This window comes from Oryx dammah, unplaced genomic scaffold, assembly GCF_014754425.2.
Source record: "Oryx dammah isolate SB20612 unplaced genomic scaffold, SCBI_Odam_1.1 HiC_scaffold_26, whole genome shotgun sequence".
Lineage (NCBI taxonomy): Eukaryota > Metazoa > Chordata > Mammalia > Artiodactyla > Bovidae > Oryx > Oryx dammah.
Genome location: NW_024070210.1, coordinates 40,483,759 through 40,502,068, shown reverse-complemented (window position 1 = coordinate 40,502,068; position 18,310 = coordinate 40,483,759). Strand labels below are relative to the sequence as shown.

At 35.6% G+C, this 18,310-nt stretch overlaps 2 protein-coding genes across 5 annotated transcripts in view; one reads left to right on the top strand and one right to left on the bottom strand.

The window, feature by feature from the left end:
* MYEF2 (myelin expression factor 2) overlaps positions 1-5,080 on the top strand; it is a 36,093-nt gene extending 31,013 nt beyond the window's left edge. For 2 of the 4 annotated variants that reach the window (XM_040226460.1, XM_040226457.1), the window contains one exon: positions 196-5,080. In XM_040226460.1, coding sequence (XP_040082394.1) covers positions 196-204 — 9 coding nt within the window. In that variant the 3' untranslated portion in view covers positions 205-5,080. The remainder of the gene's footprint in view (positions 1-195) is intronic. The other 2 variants (XM_040226459.1, XM_040226458.1) reach the window with 1 other exon arrangement.
* Positions 852-18,310, bottom strand: part of SLC24A5 (solute carrier family 24 member 5) — a 43,000-nt gene continuing 25,541 nt past the window's right edge. Inside the window, exons 5-11 of the mRNA XM_040227600.1 lie at positions 9,842-9,925; positions 9,643-9,746; positions 8,704-8,804; positions 6,623-6,906; positions 3,727-3,933; positions 1,732-1,833; positions 852-1,261 (exon numbers count right to left, since the gene is read on the bottom strand). Of these exons, the coding sequence (XP_040083534.1) occupies positions 939-1,261; positions 1,732-1,833; positions 3,727-3,933; positions 6,623-6,906; positions 8,704-8,804; positions 9,643-9,746; positions 9,842-9,925 (1,205 nt within the window). The 3' untranslated portion in view covers positions 852-938. The remainder of the gene's footprint in view (positions 1,262-1,731; positions 1,834-3,726; positions 3,934-6,622; positions 6,907-8,703; positions 8,805-9,642; positions 9,747-9,841; positions 9,926-18,310) is intronic.

Genomic DNA, 18,310 nt, shown 5'->3' with positions numbered 1-18,310 from the left:
TTACTGTATATGAATTACATTATATACAGAATATAAAATGATGAGAGTAATACTTATATGATGTGCTATTTTAAAATCATTAATGTTTTTAGCCAGGTTACTTGTCACTTCATAGACTATGAGAAATTTCAAACCTTTATACTGAAATGGAACCTGTTTAAACTGACAGGTAATTCTATAATTTTTCTTTTACAGGTCATGTAATGTTTGCAGAAATAAAAATGGAGAATGGAAAGTCAAAAGGCTGTGGAACGGTCAGATTTGACTCCCCAGAATCAGCTGAAAAAGCCTGCAGAATAATGAATGGCATAAAAATCAGTGGCAGAGAAATTGATGTTCGCTTGGATCGTAATGCATAATTTGAAACCACGGTTGGAACATTCTTACATCTGTTTTGCTGAATCTCCTAGTAAACGTCATTTTTTTAAAGTAATACTGTCTGCTTAAAAAAGTTGTAAAAATGAACTTCTAAAACTCCCACCAGTTTTTAACAGTATAGTGTTAAATATACTGTGATTTTTGTTAATCTCAAGTTTGGGTTTTTAAGACAGCAAGTCTGGTCATTCAGTTTAAATGAATGGTTACACTATTTTTAATGAACTAAGCCATTTTCTTGTTATTTTCAGTTCTGCATAGTGGGATTTGTTTGTTAAAAGTGTCCCCAGCTGTTATCAGCTTACTGTAAGGTAAAGCAAGGATGGTTTTTTCCAAAACTTCTGTTTAATATATGTAATTGTCCTTGAAAAGAAAGGGCTCAGACAAATTAGGAAATGATTTTGATTGGCTTTAAATTACTTTTGTTGGTGATAAAAAATTACTGTAAGTAAGTTTTAAATTCTGAAGTTCAGAATATTTTTTATTTGAGTTAAATGAAGAAATGGAGTTTTTCTTCTCTGCCCTTCCCCATCATTCACATTTTCCACATAACACTGTTAACATTAATCGCCACAGCCCCTTATTTTGTTGTTTCCAATAATTCCAAGTTCATATAGAACTGATAATGTTGTAAGCCCCAAGTACAGTAACAGACAGACTACTCCCAACTTTCTGTCTAGTTTCCAGTCATTGAGGTGAACTGCTAAGAAAAGGAAAACAATTGAAATGTTGAGAAAGATGGTTATGTAAATTAGTCCTCTACTGTTCACTTCTACAGGAGCAGATGTATTTATAAATGCAGTTTTAATAAACCATGGAACACCTAGGCATAGCATATCAAAGACATTGGATCCCACGATGTTAGACATAGCCATATCTCCTTTGCCTGCAAAAAAAAAGCATGTTGTTAAATGTGCATACTGTATTTTATTAATAAGCTTCATAAGAAACACTGGATACATTTTCTGTTTGTTTTGGAAAATTGTTGTATTAGAGCAAAAGTCTTACTGAATTTGTATTTTTAAATTTTAGGGGGTTAGTATTTAAAGTCTTAACATTTATTTATCTAATAATAATTATCCTTATTTATTAAACCATTTTTCAGTAAGGTATGTAGATTACTTGTTGCTTTTCATTCTAACATGGTTAATTACGATTTAATTCACATTCCAGGTGAATATTATTTAGGGGATTAGATTTAGTGAAATTAATCTATTAAATAGTAAATGCTTCCTCTTGAGTTCTTTTTTCTTCAAAGTATGTTACTGAGGAAATATTTTAAAGGTATCCTTGCTCAGTGTGTTTCAGTCAGGCTTTTAAGAATGGGCATTGCAGCTTGAGGGACCCAGTTCTTACCTTTTCTTGCAACCAACACACTTGTGATCGTGTCTGGTATGCTTGTTCCTGCTGCTAATAAAGTGAGGCCCATTACTGTATCTGGAATTTCTAATGTTTCCCCTGTAACAAATATAGATATTATATATTACAAATCTTATAGATTCAGTAACTGTTCTCTGCAGATATTTCTTTCCTGAAAAAGAAAATAGACATATTTAGATTTCAGAACCAATAGGTACTTAGATTTCAGAACCAATATGTACTTAGATTTTAGGTAGCAAAATATTTGAATAATATTGGTGAATTGGTAACCAAGGTAGCACAGATTTTTCATGACAGATGGTGATATTTAATACACAAAATTCTACCAAGGAATAATTTCCCTATCTGGTATGCTTATAGAAGTTTTGGATGTCCACTGTTATCAAGGCTGTTGCTTAAAATATGCCAATAAGATTGGTCATTTTCTCTTTTCCTTTTTAAAAACATTTCCTAAAGAGGTCAGATTTAAGCAAATTATTTATAGCTGTTTTTAGGCTGTAAATGTGTTAACATGGTATGCATTTTTAAAGTTCTACTTTAGTGATATACCTTAGTTTAGGTGTTTCCTTTGGGAAATCATAAATCTGAGGAAAACAGAATAGGCTTCTACTTGAGTCTTTCTAACTTTGTGGTTCTGGTTTAATACTTCTGTTAAATCTGATGGCAGTTCATCATTTTTCATAAATATATCCATTTTGGGAAACAGAACTAGAATGTAACTGCTCTTAATATTGTAATTGAAAACTTGCTTTACAATTCCTTTTTTTTTCTTAAAATGTTAATTAAAAAAAAGCTTCAAGTAGCATATTTATTGCATGCTTATATATATTGCTGTTGGAACTGTAATTGGTTGTTAATTTGTTAACTGGTTTGCCAGAGTTCATATGTACATAAATAACACTAACATTTATCATCTTGGGGACTGTTCTGTGATCTAGTACTTGATTTTGTTCTTTTCTTGATTTCCTAATGTCAAATGTGATCTGGCTGAGAACATTTATGGAGAGCTTTAATAGGCAGGCTATTGGATTTTTCTATATTACTCATAAAAAAAAGAAATGTTCTTAGAATAGCATACTATTCTGAGTCATATATTAATTTGACAAAAGTCAGAGGTCAGGAAACCTTTTTTTGAAAGGGTGAGACAGTAATTTTTTTAGGTTTTGTAGGCTATACAATCTCTGTTGCAGTTATTCAGCTTTGCCAGTGTGATGTGAAAGCATTCATGGATAATATATAAATGGATGGGCTTGACTGTTCAGTAAAACTTAACTCGCAAAAACAGGAGACTCAGTGTTTGGGTACACAGGTGGTGGTTTGCTCACCTCTGATTAACCTTTTTGGGAGAAATTCCTGATTTTTTTTTTGTACATTGCTTATTCAGTTTTTCCTTCTGAACTAGGAGTTCTTTGGGACTAGAGTTGATTATGGCCAGGCAGTAATAGTTAAATCTTAATCATAAAAGTAGTAGAAACTAAAATGAGACTTTGTTTTATACCCTTTTAATTCCTTTTGTAGTACGTTTATATTGCCGTATTAAAAAACAAAATGTAATCCAGTTAAACAGTGAATACCCATTGTTTTCTCAAAACACTGGCACCTTGCTATATGTTAAATTATGGAATGGCATTCAGTATAAAGACTATCTTGTGGACCCATGCAATGTGATTTAATTATTAGCAACATAGAAATTCTGTGAATTTGATATCGTTTATAACATGTTCCTTTGACTCATACCCTTGGGCTGTGTAATAGTGACCATATAGCTGACATGTGGTATACACCTCACAAAACCTGAGTGAGCTTGTTGGTATATTAATATTTAATCTTTTTGTAAATAGCACTAATCTTTATTTTTAGTCTTTGCTGAAAAACAAATTTTCTCTTTAACTAGACTATCTTAGTGAATATATGCTGTTCTTATATACAACTGATTATTTTTAAATTGTGCTCTTAAGATATTATACATACCAGTTATTGTGACCATCCAAACCAGGATATATGTAAATGCAGATATCCACAGTGCTGACATAAAAAATGTTATCACAAAATATTTTCTCCAAAACTTTCTTCTACAATCTGGTGTGGTTAGAAAAAGTAGTATAATTATGGGAAGGGATAGTACCCAAAAAATTCTTTTTAAGTCTGCTTCAGGCATGTTGAAAACACTTGGCGGATCTGTTAAGGAAAAATTAAACGATTTTGAGTTTTCTCAAATGGCCAATTAAGTTAGAATGTCCATTTAAGAAGCTATATTGAAATAAATTAGCTGTATCAGTTTTTAAGAGGCTATTTAATACATTTGACTATCTCATTACTGATATTGCTGGCAAAAAGAAGCTAATTGAGACTTCAGGGCTGACTATAAAATGTGATACTCAGCATTTCTTGATTTGGGGTCTTAAATCCATCAAAGTGTTTAGGGTCATCCACTAAGTGTGTTAGAAACATAATGTTTCTGAAGTATCAGTTCAGCATCTCTTGATTTTCTACAATGTGGATGGTTTTTAGTAACTTTGCTTATGGGATTAACCTGGTGTCTTCCCTTAGCAACCCCAGTTGTCTCCACTTCCCAGTATTGATGATACCTCTAGCCTGCCCTGTGTATCACAGAATGTATACTTAGGGAGTAAAAGATAGCTATAGCATAATCTTTTTATTAAGTTGAATATTTCTGATTCTCAGGTGATTTTACGGGGCTTATTTCACCATTTTCTTTCATTAATTTACTAAACAAAATTCACCACAATTCTTAGAACTTTAAGAAAATTGGAAGTAGTATTGAATCTACAGTGTAACTTATGAAACTTGAGTTTGTTTTTTAAATTCAATTTGTTCTATTAACTTGGTGGAAGAAGTCAATAATAATATATTAGATAAAAAGGAGACTTCACTTTAGATTGTTTAAAATTTATATGGCACTTATAAAATATTGGGTTGGCCAACAAGTTTGGTTGGTTTTTTCCATACCATCTTATGGAAAAAATTGAACAAACTTGTTGGCCAGTCCAATGTTTTGCCCATATATTAGGTCACATTACAACTAATACTAGTAAAATAACTCATAAGTTTTTCTTTTTGCCACATTGCAGCAAATGGGCCAGAAAGTAACAGATATAATTTTATTGTAATAAAAAATGTTTGGACTGTTTTTTCTTAGTTTCTTATTATAAAATTTAACTTAGAAATGTGTACTTCTTATACCTGAAAGACTAGAAACTATAATCTTTGTAAGAAGGTGAAAATTCATGTTTTAATTTTTTCAGATAATAAATTACTAAGTTCCCTGTCTAATGTACTAAATAAAATGCAGAATCTGTTTCTTAAAACCACTTTATTAAAAAAAAAATCCCTAAATTTGTATTTCTGGCTGTAGCTGAATTTGACTTCCTATATACTAAACATGTTAATTGCTCAGTCGTGTCTGACTCTTTGCGATCTCATGGACTGTAGCCCTGACAGGCTCCTCTGTCCAAGGGGTTCTCCAGGCAAGAATACTGCAGTGTGTAGGTCATTTTTTTCCCCAGGCGATCTTGGAGGAAGAGGGCATGAAAACCCACTGCAGTATTTTTGCCTGGAGAATCCCATGGGCAGAGGATTCTGGTGGGCTACAGTCCATCAGGTCTCAAAGAGTCAGACATGACTGACGTGACTTAGCACACATACTATAAACATTTATTTACATGTTTTGCTACTGCTTCACATGTTTAAAATTCAGCTGTCTCCTTCCTACTTTTTCTTCACACCAGCTCTTCTTCCTAAATTCCTGGTTTTTGTAAGTGGTATTCTCATGTTCTTACTTTGTCATGATCAAAAGCCTCAGAATTATCTCTCCTCCCATGTAGCCCTTCAGTTGCCTGGTCTTGGTGACGCTTCCTCTGCATTGTCTCACACCTGTTTTCTTGTATTCCCACTGCCTTCACCTTGTCTGCTGTTACTGCTGCAAGTCACTTCAGTCGTGTCTGACTCTGTGTGACCCCAGAGGTGGCACCCCACCAGGCTTCCCCGTCCCTGGGATTCTCCAGGCAAGAACACTGGAGTGGGTTGCCATTTCCTTCTCCAATGCATGAAAGTGAAAAGTGAAAGTGAAGTCGCTCAGTTGTGTCCGACTCTTCGAAACCCCATGGACTGCAGCCTACCAGGCTCCTCTGTCCATGGGATTTTTCAGGCAAGAGTACTGGAGTGGGGTGCCATCGCCTTCTCCGTCACCTTGTCTAAGCATGTGTTAAACACATCAGTTGATTTAGTAGCATGTCTTTTATCTCATATTTCAGTTCTGATAATTTCTCTGCAAACCTGCAAATACTATTAATCTAGCATTTAAGATTTTGTCATATTCCTTCCTATCCACTTTTCTTCTGCTTCCATTCTGCACATTCAGTCCTCCAGTTATGTTAGTACTTGACAAGCCTTTTTCCCATGTTATTTCTTTGTCAGTCCATGGAATGCTTTTTACTCTTAGCTCTGCATCATTTACTTATGACATATGAAGTCTGATAAAACTTCAATAGCTATTACCATAAATTAAGTTGTTAAAATCTTACTAGAATATTCTACAAGGCTTAGTTTGTCTCTGTGATAATCTTTCCTATCTGACCATCCTCATCAAATTTTTTTTACCATCTGTCCCATTTAGGAACTAGGTTTATGCTTTATTTCTTTCTCTTTACATTATTTAAATGTTCATATTTTAGCTATTTTGGGTTTTTTCTGAAATATTGGAAGCTTCTTTGATAGGTCTGCCTCTTGATCATCTCTAAATTCCCATAGTATTTTTAAAATAGTAAGTATATAGTATTTGCTGAATTGAAATGAAATTAAGTTTTGCTAGTAATAGACTTAATAATGGTCATGATGTGGTTATTACCTTCACAAACCTGACTAAGACCATGTAAACTTAAAGAAAGTTGGGAGTAGCCAGAATCTTCATGAAATATTCCACTGTCAGTTCTTGATTGCCTACGGATGAATGGTTGATCCTCATCTTCCCATCCCATCAGTGGCTGTTGTTCACTTCTCTCTTCTATTGCTTTGGCAAGACAGGTACAGCAAGGACTGCATTTCTTTATAATATATTGGTTAATTTTAATGTCAAAACACAGCACCACAACATATAATCCGTATATCAAAAGCAGTAAAGTTCCTTCATACCTATAAATTAGAGAAATTTGTGTGGTTTTCAATTTAAAGTGAAAGTTACTTTAGAGTTAGTAGTTTTGGGGCAGTATCTGCTTAATTTTCTAATGAAACAATAGAACAGAAATATTCTAGATACATTTTGATTTTGTAGATGTGTCCAGATTTGGTTACAACATTATAAAAGACTTAACTGATGAAGGTTCGACACTGTCCTTTTTGTATTTTAAAAACAAGGATTATAAACTCATTCTTAATTTGTAGAATCCTTCCAAATAGCAGGCATAGAAAGTTCTTTGAAAATGTGTGTTAGTCACTTAGTCATGTCCGAATCTTTGCGACCCAGTGGAGTGTAGCCTGCCAGGCTCCTCTGACCATGGAATTCTCCAGGCAAGAATACTGGAGTTGGGTTACCGTTCCCTTTTCCAGGGGATCTTCCCAACCCAGGGATCAAACCTGAGTCTCCTGCACTACAGGCAGATTCTTTACCCTCTGAGCCACCTGGGAAGTCCTATTTGAAAATAACAGTAATTACAAATTTTCAAAGTGAAAGTGAAACTAATGAATAGTGATGGGGCTTCTCCACCTCAGTTCATTGAAAGAAGATAATAATTATAAGAATATAGTATACCTTCATTTCAGTTGTTCTGGTATAGGAATTCTGTGCTAAATCAGAATATGTTAGACTTTGGCTGAAGCTTTTCAATTTGCTATACTGAGATTTTTTGATGATTTTAATGTAAATTGGCTTGCACTGTTTTCCTATACTCTGGTTTGCTATTTAGAGAAGTTTGATTATCTGATGCTATCACATTTGAACCTTGCATTTACCAATTATTTTATAGCTAGTGAATCACTGCTATAGCTTGAAAGCACAGAGTTCTTGATTTCCCTAATGAAAGGAGCATTACCTTGGATACTCCCACAGTCATTGTCCCCTGGCAGACGACTGCCAAGTCCCAGAAGCACTTCTGTTGTAACCAACAGTCTTTCCTTGGGAGACAGACTAGATTTCAGGAAGATTCACTTTGAAAATTTACTCCCTGCTAGGTCTGAAGTTTCCTGATAGCAGGTATTAGAGCAGCACTGCCAAACTAGTATTCCAGAGGGGTGCCATTGACCTCCACCATCAGGCAATGTACAGTCTGTGTGTCTGTGTTTTACATTTATTCATCTGTTAAGACTCATATCATAGTGATCAGTACCTAACAAATACCTGGTATGTGTTAGCTGGAAAAGTGACTGTTTCCATTTTCTTAGAATGACAAGGCATGGGGAGATTATAAATAAAACAAATAGCTTTTAGTTTTGAAACCTAAAACATTTTTAATTTTTAGAGGAAGAGGCCTATAGTTCTCTTACTAAATGAACATCAGGGAAAAAGTTGGAGGAATTTAAAGGGACTTTGTTTATTTCTTTGTTATCTCTCTAATTGTGTGATCATGGCCACTTCTAACTGAGGAAAGGTAAACAACCCAACAGATGAAAAAGCCACCTGTTGGGGCTTTAACAAACATCAAAAGTTCGGAAACTTTCTGCAAGGTAGTCAGTAGGGAAAAAGAAGGATGGTAACATCCACTGGTTAGACAAAAAGGAAGACTGATTTGACTGAAAAATTGCAAAGGGAGAGCAACCCAGCCAGCAATTGTGATGAGGTTAGCTCAGAGATTTACAGGAAAAATGTATGGAAGTGGTAGATAATTAAGAAGTGAAAGAAATAACATTTCTGAAAAAAAAGTTACTAAACTAGGATTTTATAAAAGTACTCTCTGTAATTGTTTTACATAAGAGTACTGATTGTTTCAAGCTTACCAGTAAACTTGGTTGTCAAATATTATGGCAAGAAGTGCTGCTACACTGATAGCATATGCCGCACAGTCTCTGAATAGGGGCCAACATGATAGTGTTGAAACCTGTAAAAATAATGTTTCCATTACACTGTTACTTCTTCAAGTACTTGCTTAGTGTAATACTAAAATTATTTGTATATTTGTAGTTAAACATTGTTATCTTTTACATATTGCTTTTAGAGAAAGGAATTTTAAGAAAAATTGTGTTTCTAAGCCTAGTCTGATTTTCATAAATTTGACCAAGAGGTATTTGTGGGTTAACTTAAAATTGAATACATATTGTTTTTCTACTGATTAATAAACTTAATTGAACACATTCCTAGTGCCTTGTTTGTTCCAGACTATAAACAGTTCTTTTTTTTCTTTGTCTTTTTTTATAAATTTATTTATTTTTTAATTGAAGGATAATTGCTTTAAGAATTTTGTTCTTTTCTGTCAAATTCTGTTGTTTTCTGTTATTTCTGTGGATGAAGCTAGAGCCTATTATACAGAGTGAAGCCAGAAAGAGAGAAATATTGTATACTAACGCATATCTACAGAATCTAGAAAAATGGTACGGAAGATTTATTTGCAGGGCAGCAATGGAGAAACAGACATGGAAAATAGACTTATGGACATGGGGAGAGGGTTGGAGAGGGTGAGATGTATGGAGAAAGTAACATGGAAACATATTACCGTATGTAAAATAGATAGCCAACGGGAATTTGCTGTATGTCTCAGGAAACTCAAACGGGCTCTGTATCAACCTAGAGAGGTCGGATGGGGAGGGAGATGGGAGGGAGGTTCAAAAGGGAGGGGATATATGTATACCTATGGCTGACTAATGTTGTGGTTTGACAGTAAGCAGTTCTTATAATTTGTCAAGACAATATATTTTGTTGAATAAAGTTTTCTTACGTACCACATTAGATAGTAAGCCACAGGCTGCACAGATACCAAGGAGGTTATAGATTGCAGATCCAAGAATGGTGCTAATGCCAATATCGCCCTTTGTGATAAATACACCTATGAGCCAGATAGTAGCTAAGTTAGTGTTGACTTGGAGAAGGTCAAATAACACCAATTAAGCAAAAAAAAAAAAAATAAGGAGTGGTATTTACCTAGGAAAGCAGTAACTAATTCAGGAGCTGAACTACCGGCTGCCATAAAAGTTGCACCTGCAACATCCTGGGACAGTCCAAAGGCTGAAGACAAATGAAATTATATTATGCCTGGTAAAGTGACAAATGGGAGAGCATGTTCTCGTAACTAAATATATATCAGAGCAACATTTTCATAGAAAGCCGTTGTTACTAACTTCAACTGGAAAACAACCAATAGAGGAAGCCTTCTAGGCATTATTTACCCTATATCAGAAAGTTAAAATTAGAATGAAAATTCAGGTTTCCAAGCCACTGATAGCAATCCTTTGTCCATGTTTATTGTTTTGTATATTATTGATTTTTGAGTCTTCCCAGACGCTCAAACTCTGGTGTGCTTGGTTGAGTCCCTGTCACCTGTAGTCAGTATTTCCTAATTTTTACCTGTGGGACCATTACCTGTTGCTCATTCTCCTGTCCACCTCAACTTCTACTTCTCTATTGAGATATCTGCCTTTGACATTACTGATTTCTTTTTTTGTTGGTGGCGTAGCAGGTTGAATTTTATAAAAATAGCTACAATATTTCTGCCCACATGGTTTTTGAGAACCTGTCCATTCCCTGTTAAACAAACTAAAACAAAAAACAGGATGGAGTTTTTATGTATTTTGAGCCTAGATGAGCCTTTGTGACCGCTGAAAGTATGGCAGAACCATATGCCTCAAGCTAGGACATAAAAGGTGATTTTTCACCTTTCTGATTGTTCTCTCTAGGGACATTTGCTTCAGAGCCCTAAGCTACCACATAAAAACCCTGGCTGCCATATAGGAAAGGCCTTGTGAAGAGCCCACATAGAGATGCCTGAGGAGCCCCTGCTGTTTCAGCCCCTCAGTTTTGAATCCTCCCGTCCCAGCACCAGACATGCGAAGGAGGGAGCTTTCAGGTAATTCTAGTCCTTTTTCTGACTATCACTGCATGAAAGACCTCAAGCAAGAACCATCCAGCTGAGGCCAGTAAACCCTTAAAACTATGAGAAGTCTGAAATGATTGTTCTTTTAAGCCCCTAGTTTTGGGGTGATTTCATAAGAAGCCATTGATAACTGGAACACCTATTTATCTATTTTTTTGTATTTGTTGACCACCTAATGTACCAGATGCTTTTTTAATGTGATAGGAATGTGGCAGTCACAAAACAGACAAACATTTCTCTTCTGGAATTGAATTCCAGTGAGCGCAAACAGACAAGAAAATATATATATTGTGTTAGAAGGAGCAAAAGTCAGGTTTGAAGTTGCTCAGTAATGTCCAACTCTTTTTTTTTTTTTTTTTTGTCCGACTCTTTGTGACCCCATGGACTATAGCCTACCAGGTCTCTCCATCCATGGGATTTTCCAGGCAAGAATACTGGAGTGGGTTGCCATTTCCTTTTCCCGACCCAGGGATTGAACCCAGGTCTCCCACATTGTAGGCAGATGCTTTACTGTCTGAGCCACCAGGGAAGCTAGAAAGTCAGGAGGGGGCATATAAAATGTCATGAAGGAAAGATTGTAATTTTAGATTGAGTAACCGGAAAGGACTTCACCGAGATGCTAACAAAGTGAGGGAGTAGCCACACATAGAACTGGGAGTAATATAGGCAGATGGAGTGCATGCAAAGGTTTTGAGGTAGATGCTAGCCTATATGTTTAAGAAACAGAGAAAGGCCAAAGTGTCTGCAATAAAGTGTGTGAAGGAGAGCTGTAGATGATGGAGTCAAAGGTGATAGATGGCCAGATCATATAAAGCCTTGTGGATCCTAGTAAGCACTTGGGCTTTTATTGTGAAAAATATGGGAAGTGCTTGGAAAGATGGGCTTCCCTGGTCGCTCAGCTGGTAAAGAATCCGCCTGCGAGGCAGGAAACCCTGGTTCCATTCCTGGGTCAGGAAGATCTGCTGGAGAAGGGATAGGCTACCCACTCCAGTATTCTTGGGCTTCCTTGGTGGCTCAGCTGTTAAAAAATCTGCCTGCAGTGCAGGAGACCTGGTTTGGGAAGATCTGAGTTTGATCCCTGGTTTGGATAACTTGTCCCCTGGAGAAGGGAATGGCTACCCACTCGAGTATTTTGGCCTGGAGAATTCATAGAGTCGGACACGACTGAGTGACTTTCACTTTCACTTTTGGAAAGACATCTACAATGTTGCTGGTGATACTAGCCACAGTCATCTTTTTTTATCCCCATGAGGCTATCTGGTCTCAGTGGTCAAACCAGCTCCAGTCAGAACTGTTTTGCTACCTGTTATGCCTCCATTGGGAAAAATCCTCTCCGGATAGTTGGAGTTACCAAATCCAGGTTCTCTATCCTATTTGCCTTTGGTCATGTTGCTTGATGAACACTACTTGTGGTGACTAATGAAGGGACAGAAGTAATAATTTATGTAAGTTACATTTCATAGCATTTCTTTAACTGGGAGTGATTTTGCATGTATATGTCATATTTATACTTTTACTACAACTCTGATACATAGAAGGTCCAGTTGGTCATAAAACTTAGAAAAGATGAAGCATATTGTTCTATTAACTTCTTAAAATTTTTATCTATGAATTAAATAATATCTTATATTCATGGCATACAATTCACTTTCATATACATAATTTAATCATCTCAGCTATTCCTTGAAATGAGCGTTAGTTGCTCAGTTGTGTCCTACTCTTTGTGGTCCCATGAACTGTAGCCTGTCAGGCTTCTCTGTCCATGAAATTCTCCAGGCAAGAATGCTGGAGTGGGCAGCCATTCCCTTCTCCAGGGGATCTTCTCGACTCAGCTCAAACCCAGGTCTCCTGCATTGCAGGCAGATTCCTTACCATCTGAGCCACCAGGGAAGTTCTTAGATATGAGTTGCGTTGTTTCCATTTCACATATAAAAAACAGATAATCTGAAGGTTAAGTAACTTAAAGTGACATGGAAAGTAAGGGTCTTAAATGTGAGAGGTTTGGGCGTAAACCCCAAGTCTGTTGATTCTAAACATGAAACATGAAAGTGAAAGTCACTCAGTTGTGTCCCACTTTTTGTGACCCATGGACTATACAGTCCATGGAATTCTCCAGGCCAGGATACTGGAGTGGGTAGCCTTTCCCTTTGCCAGGGGATCTTCCCAACCCAGGGATGGAACCCAGGTCCCCCGCATTGCAGGCAGATTCTTTACCAGCTGAGCTATACCTAAGTCTAGTGCTATTTCTTTTTCACCACAGAAACTCAGTATAAGAAAGGCACTGAGGCAATTTAAGATGGGAGGTGGTTGAGTCATTTTCTTCCCTTCCTTGTGGCACTGGTACATAACTTCCCCCATTGTATTCTTTTCTAGGGGGAAAAATAGCTAGTGAGAGTAATAATTTAGAAGTTTTCTAGTGTATTTCAGAGAATGTATAAATTTAGTGATATTACCATGAATTCTTGAATGAAATCAGGGTTAACTAATACATGGAGGAAATTGAAAAAAGAACAAAATATTTTAAACTGTCTAAACTTGGGGCAGCTGAAGAGTGATTGGCTGATCTTTGTCTAGTGCTGGCTGAAGAATGCTTCATTGGAAGAATTCAATCTGGAGAGAGAAAAAGTGATCCATCTGGCTGTTGCAAGGTAAGAAAATAAGTGACCCTTCTGAACACTTTCTTTCTCAAAAGGCATTAACAATAAAGCTTGTTGCTATTCACTGGGCTCTATTCCAGTTATGAAAAGAAGAGCTCTCTACAGATGAATTATAAAACTTCAAAGATATTTTAACAAGTTATATCTTAAGGTTCTAAGCATATTTTGTAGAATGGTTTATACCTTTGAACTTTAGAATCGACTGGCTTTGTCTTCACTGACCTTTGGGTAGCATTTCTCTATGTTATAGTTTATTATTAAAGATAAATTTTTCTGTCCCCGCCCCCAGAGCCTTTACTTTTTTTCCCCTCTCTATTACTCTAAAGGACTAATCATATTTCCTTGAGGATGTAGTAGAAATGTTCAAGGTGAGTATTCTTTATAGGTTTAGATATTACATTGGTTATATAAAGTGCAACTTTATGATAATGAACTGATTACTAAAACTCAACAGACTTTCTTATGCGTGTTCTCTTCTCTGATACCATGCTGCAAAGTTTATAACCATCTTTGTAAATCTTTTTCTGGAAATGTAGAAAAAGAGTTTTAAACTAAAATGGAAACCTGGCTTCTGGCCCTGCCAGTACCTTAATGTGAGAATTTAGATAAGTCATTCAGACAAGGCTTGTATTTTGCCATCTGTAAGAGGGTTGGAATATACAAATCTTTAAGGTATCTTCTAATTTTTATCAAATTTAAAAATTATAAAATATGAGTTCTATGCCTTACACCTCTGGACCACCTCTTATTGTTAGATAAATTCCTTTTATAATTAAAAACCCCTATGTTAACTGAAAATTTAGAAGATAGAGGAGAAAACAGATGGGAGGGAGCATCATTTATACTTTTACCATTGTATTTTAACCACTGCTACCTTTTTAAAAATGTATTTTCAATTCTTTTCACATGTACATTTAACAGAGTTACAAGACTAGGCTATAAGCAATTTGGTGTCTTCTGGCACAATTTTATAAAGTCCTCAGTGATAGCAAAATTTTTATGCTTTGTGAATGGATTTGAGTTTTGGAAGCAATTAAAAGTCATTCAGACCCAATTCTAGTGACTATGGTGGGTAGTCATGCTGAGTAACTCTACTTAGGATTCAAAATGAAGTGTGACAGCAAACCAGTGTTTTTTATGATTTGCAAAATTGGTTCTGACATTAATTTCAGATATATTTCTAGAAATATTTTGAGTAAATTCAGCATCACTGGAATAAATGCCTAGCCTCTCCATGCACAGTTGCATGTATATGCTCTGTGATGCTTCTAATAGTAAATAAAAACATTTTGAGTACTTTATAGTTATCATCTCATATCTTGTCTGAGCCAAAACGGAATAAATTCTGAAGCTCTCTATAATGCTTTGAAAAGCCCGATTCCACTGAAAAAGGACACCCCCATGCCCTAATCTAACAGCTATTAGTTTCCACTTGCTGTAAGTCAATCATATAAAGCCACATGCAAGACTTTTTGTGTCCAAACCTCACGATTATCTGAGTTTTGTCTCCATAACTTGCTCAAGGTCACATAGGTAGTAGTTGCAGAGATGGGATGGGCACTTAGATCTTTCTGAGTTGAAAGAGCTGCTCTTTCTGTTATCCATGTAGGTAAGTGAAGAGATTTAATACAGAGCTTTATTATTATTATTATTATTATTGCCTGTCTCTCCAATAGCATTTTGGTAATATCCAGACCACTTGACATTTATTTATCTCTGTATACCTAAGGTAGATTTAGATGCAATCCAAGGTAACCACAATGTATTTATTTATATTTTAAATTCAGATTAGTTTAGATCAGAGGAAAAAGAAAAGCAAAGAGGATGAAAATGCTCTTAAGAGGAGGATGAGTGCCTGTGTGTGTGGCTGGGAGGAAGCACTCTTCTTAGATTCTTTGTTCTTGAAGAAGGCTTTGCCTCTGTAAATTTCATAAGGATTAAGAATCAAACAATCCCCTGAAACTGTCGGCTATCCAAATGCCATACTCACAGAATTATTTGACTCCCTTTCAATTTTATCAATTTAGAATCAATTCTACTTGGAATTAAAACTTGTATTTCTTTCTTATTGTCTGTTTCTGAAACATAAAATAGAACATGGACAAATATTAGTTCAAAGCAGTATGAATAAAAGAATTTTTAATAAAAAAGTAAATATTTTATTTAAGTATGTTTCCCAAAACCTTATTAAGATCATTTTCACTTAAGACATGTTGTCCTTCAAAGGATCAACATGGTGGAGGGATTAGAGTATCAACTGAATAGCATATTAGTGTAACATTTAAGACAAAAAGTTTCATAACTAGCTCATTGTGGACTTTAGGCGGTATCAAGTGACCGACCAATCACTAGGGGTTCTCAGTTTTCCCTGTAGTTAGCCTCAGAAAAGTTAAAGCAAGGTACTCTAAACAGTGATTAAATAACTCTAGAAGATCCTCATTACATATTAAAATGATATGTAAAGGATTTGTTTTGGCTTTCTGCTGAACTTTTGTGTTTCTAAAAATGAACTGCTTATAAATATATTTATAAGCATATAATATATAATATATATATATAATATATATTATATATATATAAAGATGCTTATAAAGATGAGAGGTAATCATCCTACTATGGGCTGTAAGTTAATATAGGTTCTATTATATACAAATGTGTTCAAAGACTCTTTAGCCTCTTTTCCTTTAGAACTTAAATGGATAAAAGAGAAGATAGGATTAAAGGAAGGTGGTATAGCAACAGCATTTTCTCATATTGGATCTGCTTGGTTAAAATGACAAAATGTCTCAGGGTTTGTGTGTGCTTGCTTTCCTAGTGTTGAGGTGCGAAGGAGAGGTTGTTTGACTTTAATGATCATGAGTAGAGCAAGAAAGAGAAAATCCTTAGAGGAAGCCTCAAGTGGTAGTGGTTCTAGAGGTAATTGACAGACCAATGTATATAGAACCAATGTGTATAGCTACAGACGGAGAAAGCACTCAGGTGTCTAAGCTGGGCCTGACCAGAGTATCAGCCAGAGGCTGTCTTCCACCACCTCCAACGTATCCCCTGCACGGAGACTGCAGTCCCAGCCACTTCTAGAATTCACCATGCTGAAGCCCCTTGTGCTAATAACCAAATGAACCACTGTCAGTAATTGGAAGAGTGGATCATGGGACGATGGGGCTGGGGGTAGGCCAGGGGCCAGCCAATTCAACCATAGTATCCTAGATTGGAACTCAGACGTGTACTCCACAGAATGTCATTGAATCAAATATGATGGTTTGGTTCCACAGTACGATGCTATAATCTCATGTACATTGTAAACAAAATGCTTAGTTCTCATATTAATTATTGTGGGTAACCATTTATAACATTAATTTACAACCCCTAGTAGGTTGCTGAAATTCTTAACTGATGTTTTAAAGTGACTCAGTAGATTCTCATTATTTTGTAGTATACTTCCTCTGTCATTACAATGACTATTTGACGTATTTTTTAATCAAAATTTTTGGTGCCCTTGGGTGGACACCTTTTAAAATTATTTAAATAACAGTTCTTCTGAAACAACCATATTATGACAGCTAGTCTCAAATAAGGATGTGTAAAATTATATTATATAGCAATTGAAAACATTCTTGGGTTTTGACATTAAAGAGACCAGGGCTCTCCTGTGTACTGGCTCTCTCTCTCTGTGTGTGTGTGTGTGTTCAGTCATGTCCAACTCTCTGTGACCCCATGAACTGTAACCCACCAGGCTCCTCTGTCTATAGAATTTTCCAGGCAGTAATACTGGAATGGGTTGCTATTTCCTCCTGCAGGGGATCTTCCTGATTCAGGGATTAAACCTGCATCTCTTGTGTCTCTTGCATTGGCAGGCAGATTCTTTACCACTGTGCCACCTGGGAAACCCTGTGTAGTCTTGAAAACTTATATATTCTTTCAGCCCCAGTTTTTTCATTAGTAAAACCAATCTAATAGTCTCTACTTTGTAGGGTTTTTTGAAGAACTAAAACCTTATATGTTTAATTTAGAACTATGCTTGGTCTTCTATAATTGTTTATGAAAAATAACTATAATAAATACATAAGTAGTTAACATTCCAGTACAATGTATAATGCTCAGTAAATTATTTTGAGGATAATATTAATACTTATTAGTTGGGTGGGACTGTTATAACTCATGCTCATCAAAGAACTATGGGGAAATGTAAAGCAATTACAGACTTTCTGAAGCTAGTTTCTGTGGATGTAAACAAATTTCAGAGAACCTGTTTTTTATTGCTGATGTCCTAATTTGGACAGGACCATGCTAAGACCTTGAAAAGAGAAATGACAGAATTAATTTATAGGCATTTAAAAATGAATCAATCTAGCACTATTTCTGTTTCATTTTGTTGCCAGTATTTTCAATACTCAAGACAGGGATCAATTCCTAGCAGCTGAAGATAGGCAGTGGCATAGGCACCCATCAGCCACACATCCATAATAGCTACTGTGTTATATTTCAGAGCAAAAGGCAGTTCACTTGAGAAACGCATGTTTGCTGATGATGTTCAAGGTAATTCCACAAGTGGCATTGTAGAAGTCATTATTATAGATGTTTCATGAAGTTGCTTAAAGAAGATTATTTTGAAGTATCAATCTAAATTTTAATGCAGTAGTTTCTTCTGCAGGGATAGAAAAGTTATTTATTTATTTACCACTCCCAAGACAGGTTTTTAATAAAAAAAAAATTATGATGGGTTAATTCTTTCAGTCAAGAAAGCAAAAAAAGGGGATGGGGATTTATTATTTTCCAGAAAAAGAAAGATTCTAAGTAGAGAGATAGTACCTTGAATTTTAAATTTCTTAGTTTTACATAATTAATATGATTTAGTTTTTCTAA